The sequence below is a fragment of the Sesamum indicum genome, unplaced genomic scaffold (genome assembly GCF_000512975.1).
Source record: "Sesamum indicum cultivar Zhongzhi No. 13 unplaced genomic scaffold, S_indicum_v1.0 scaffold00205, whole genome shotgun sequence".
Taxonomy (NCBI): Eukaryota; Viridiplantae; Streptophyta; class Magnoliopsida; order Lamiales; family Pedaliaceae; genus Sesamum; species Sesamum indicum.
This window is the reverse complement of record NW_011628099.1, coordinates 133,062-137,226: the sequence shown is the minus strand read 5'-3', so window position 1 is coordinate 137,226 and position 4,165 is coordinate 133,062. Positions and strand designations below refer to the sequence as shown.

Sequence of the window (4,165 nt, the reverse complement as noted above, 5' to 3'; positions counted from 1 at the left end):
TGTTTCGATTTGATAATTACCTCGCCTTATCACCAGAGTTTATGCCCAGTGTGCAGCAGGTCTGGCAGCATCACATCATAGGAGCACCTATGTATGCGGTTACAAGGAAACTAAAAGCACTAAAACCGGTGTTTAGAGAGCAGAGGAGGAACAAGGGAGACTTATCACACAATGTCCAGTTGGCTAAAGGGTTTCTTGAGATGCCGCAATTGCTTGTTAGTTCAAACAGGCGGGATGAACAATTCTTACAGTTAGAACACTGCTGCCGGTTAGTACTAGCCAAAGCAGCTAAACTTGAACAGGTTATGCTTCAACAGAGATAAAAAATGCAGTGGATGAAGGGGGGTGACCAGTGTTCCCGAGTGTTCTTTCGTAAGATTGCTCAAAGGAGATCGGCGAGGAGAATCTTACAAATCAATGATGATCATGGAGCCACTCACACGGATCTCGGAGCAGTAATTAATGAGTTTGTCATGTACTACCAAAATTTACTTGGTGGGGAGCGACGACGAAACATGATAGTGTGTCATTAAATCCGTACTATCAGCAATGAGCATATACTGGGCATCTGCATTCATATTACCAAAGGCTATTATTGCAATGAGCATATACTGGGCATCTGCATTCATATTACCAAAGGCTATTATTAAAAAAATTGAGAAACGACTCAGAAATTTTCTGTGGAAAGGCACTTATACATCGGGATATGCCAAAGGTAGCGTGGAAGGATGTGTGCAAACCGATTGTGGAAGGAGGCCAAGGAATTAAGGATATCGGTATACTTAACCGTGCCTTAATGGCAAAGAAGCTTTGTGATGTTATCAGATGCGACCGAACATCTATATGGGTTGAGTGGTTGAAGCATGGAAGACTGTGCGATAACTCAATTTGGGCAATTAACGAGAAGGGAGGATCATGGGGATGGCGAAAACTGCTTCGACTCCGAAGTTCCATACTACCTATTACGGAGTTTCTCATTGGGGAGGGACGAACATTCTTCTTGTGGAAGGATCCGTGGCACCACTTGGGCCCCCTTATTGCTAGATTCCCACGAGGACCAAGTCTTTTGGGACTTGATGAATCCGCCAAACTTCAAGTAGTTATTGATGAGGGACAATGGCAGTGGCCTTTTATAACTGATTTGGAATGTATGGAGATCATTTACACATTACCTCAGATTATGGAGGGGACGACAGAATCAACTGGAGATTCCCAGAGGGACGACTCACCACACAATCACTATACAGACTTTTCTGCCCACCTGGACCAAAAGTAGGATGGTCTTCACTACTATCAGGTTCATTGAAGATCCCCAGACATAATTTCATCCTTTGATTAGCAATTCAGGAGAAGCTACCGACTACCGATAAAGCTTGGATGAGCCACTTAGGTGGATGTATCCTTTGTGATGAGGGTACAACGGAGACACACACTCACATGTTCTTCCGATGTCAATATAGCAGAAGATGCCTTGCAGCTGTACGCCAACATATTCGATTCTCTTGGCCCAATCGCGAGTGGAAAAGAGACGTGGAATGGGCGTCGAGGAAGTGGAGGGGAAAGCATATCGTTAATATTGCTTATTGAGCCTTACTTAGTGCATGCATATACCACATCTGGCGAGAGAGGAACCTGAGACGCTTTGAACACACCCAACGGCCGGAACGTGTATTAGCTACCTGCATAGTTGATGATGTTAGACAGAATATACTTAGTATTAATCTATCATATTCAATTAGCACATGTGCGCTCTATAGACTTTGGCGTATCCCTTGGTCTGTCGAGGGAGACACCACTTGATTGTTGTACTATACTCCTTTTTATTTAATGAAACTTACCTTTATCCAAAAAAAAAAAGAAAGTTATAAACGAAATTGAGAAGAGACTGCGAACTTTCTTGTGGAAGGGGACAACAAACAGTGGTTATGCGAAGGTAGCATGGAAAGATCTATGTCGGCCGAAGGATGAGGGAGGACTAGGATTCAAGGATATTTCCATCTTGAATCGTGCATTAATGACGAAGAAACTCTGTGATATCATCAGATGCGATAGGACCTCAGTTTGGGTTGAATGGCTTTACTAGGGTCGGTTACGAGACACCTCCATTTGGACAATTAGGGAACATGGAGGATCATGGGGTTGGCGAAAAATTCTACGTCTACGCGTTTTCCTCCGCCCTATGGTGGACTATCAGATTGGAGACGGGAGGAAATTCTACCTTTGACAGGACCCGTGGCATTATCTCGGCCCTCCTAGTGTCACATTTCCACGGGGACCGAGGCTACTCGGAATGGAGTTATCAACCAGACTGAGCACGGTGATTAATGGAGGAGAGTGGCAGTGGCCTCCTATCACAGATTTTGAGTGTCTGGAGATCACACACAATTTACCCACCATCCATGGAGGAGAGGACCGCATTATTTGGAGATTTGATCAGGGACAACCCACAGTTCAGGCTCTACACAGGCTTTTTGATCCCCCAGGAACGAAAGTAGGCTGGTCTTCACTACTTTCGGGATCACTGAAGATTCCACGTCACTTGTTCATCCTTTGGCTTGCTATTCTAGGCAAGTTGGCTACGACGGACAAACCATGGTTAGCCCACCTTGACCCATGTATTCTATGTAACGAGGGAGCGACAGAGACACATGGCCACTTATTCATTCAGTGCAGATTAGTCGACAGTGTCTTACAGCGATCCGAAGAATGGTACGATATTCTTGGCCCAATAGAGACTGGATAACGGATATTGAATGGGCTTCCCAGAGATGGAGAGGTAAGCACATTGTTAACATATCTTATCGAGCACTATTAGCATCATGTGTTTACCACATTTGGAGGGAGAGAAACTTGAGTCGATTCGAGCACACCGAGAGGACACCTAGCACCCTCGCTTTATTGATTGTTGAGGATATCAGGCAGCGGATCCTTAGTATCACTCTACCTAGATCAGTCAGTACACTAGCTTTATATAGACTGTGGCGTATCCCTTGGCCTATCGAGGGAGAAATCAACGGATAACCACATTGTTGTACTGTACTATTATTTTACTTAATGAAACTTACATTTACCGAAAAAAAAAAATTCATTGTCAGCCCTATTCGTGACACGACAATGCATATATTGTTCACCTAAATCAAGAATATGAACATCAATAGCATTATCATCCCATGCTAGCCATATACGGTTTCCCACAGTTGCATAGTCAACAAACCATTTCCATTGAGGTAGCAGAAAAGACTGAATATGCATCACATTATTAATACGAACGCGAGTTTCAAGAATGCCCAAGAAGAGTAACCTATATTTCGAGACGAGATCCTTTAATGCGAGCTGATGGTCTCGTTTATTCAGCCCACGTACATTCCAGACGGCAATATTCAGCATGGGTCACATCCTATGGGGCTGCTTGTATTAGGACCCCCAGATTGCTCATCTGTATTGTCAATAAAATGTAAAGCTTCAAACGCATTATAAATGACCACTTCCTTACCCCAATTATCCTGTTTGGTAACATTACTTTCAGCAGGGTTATCACCATCCTTCATTCCATCAACCACCTCACAGTCCTTACGCGGTTTTGTTGTCTGTACCCTAACGGGTTCGGTTGGTGCCCGGGCGGTGAAAGGTTTTGGTACATACACAGCCACTGGTGGTTTTGTTGTTTTCTTGGATTTATTAAGTGGACATTCCATAACCGAGTGCCCCAATGTCATACAATCCAAGCATTTTGGTGGGAGCCATTCGTATTTGACATACACTTTGCATGGTGTCTCCCCGCCATCTTCATCTGGAGTCATGATGATGACATGATTTGGTAAATTTTGTGAGACGTCCACCATCACGCATACTCGAGCGAAGTCCAGTCTCGTGCATGCTCTAGTTATCGCATCTGGATAAAGTGGCTTTCCCACTCCACTCGCAACAGTACTCAATCCATATGTTGTCCAAAATTCCATTGGAAGGTGCCTCAGCTTGATCCAAACGGGTGCTTGTGTATCTTTCAGTTTCCTCATGGCCATCCCTGGTTCCCATTTCTGGAGAACTATTGGCTGTCCTTGAAATAGCCACGGTCCCCCCTCGATCACCTCCTCCATGTCAATTACTGATTTGAATTGAAAGAAAAAGAATCCATTAGCTGTAGCAATGACCTCACGAAGTGCCG

At 44.3% G+C, this 4,165-nt stretch overlaps 1 protein-coding gene across 1 annotated transcript; it reads right to left on the bottom strand.

Moving 5' to 3' along the window:
• Positions 1 to 3,380: 3,380 nt before the first annotated feature.
• On the bottom strand, positions 3,381 to 4,097 carry LOC105179778. The gene has a single exon (XM_011103414.1). The coding sequence runs from the start codon at positions 4,095 to 4,097 to the stop codon at positions 3,381 to 3,383; it is 717 nt and encodes a 238-aa protein (XP_011101716.1).
• Between the last annotated feature and the right edge of the window lie 68 nt (positions 4,098 to 4,165).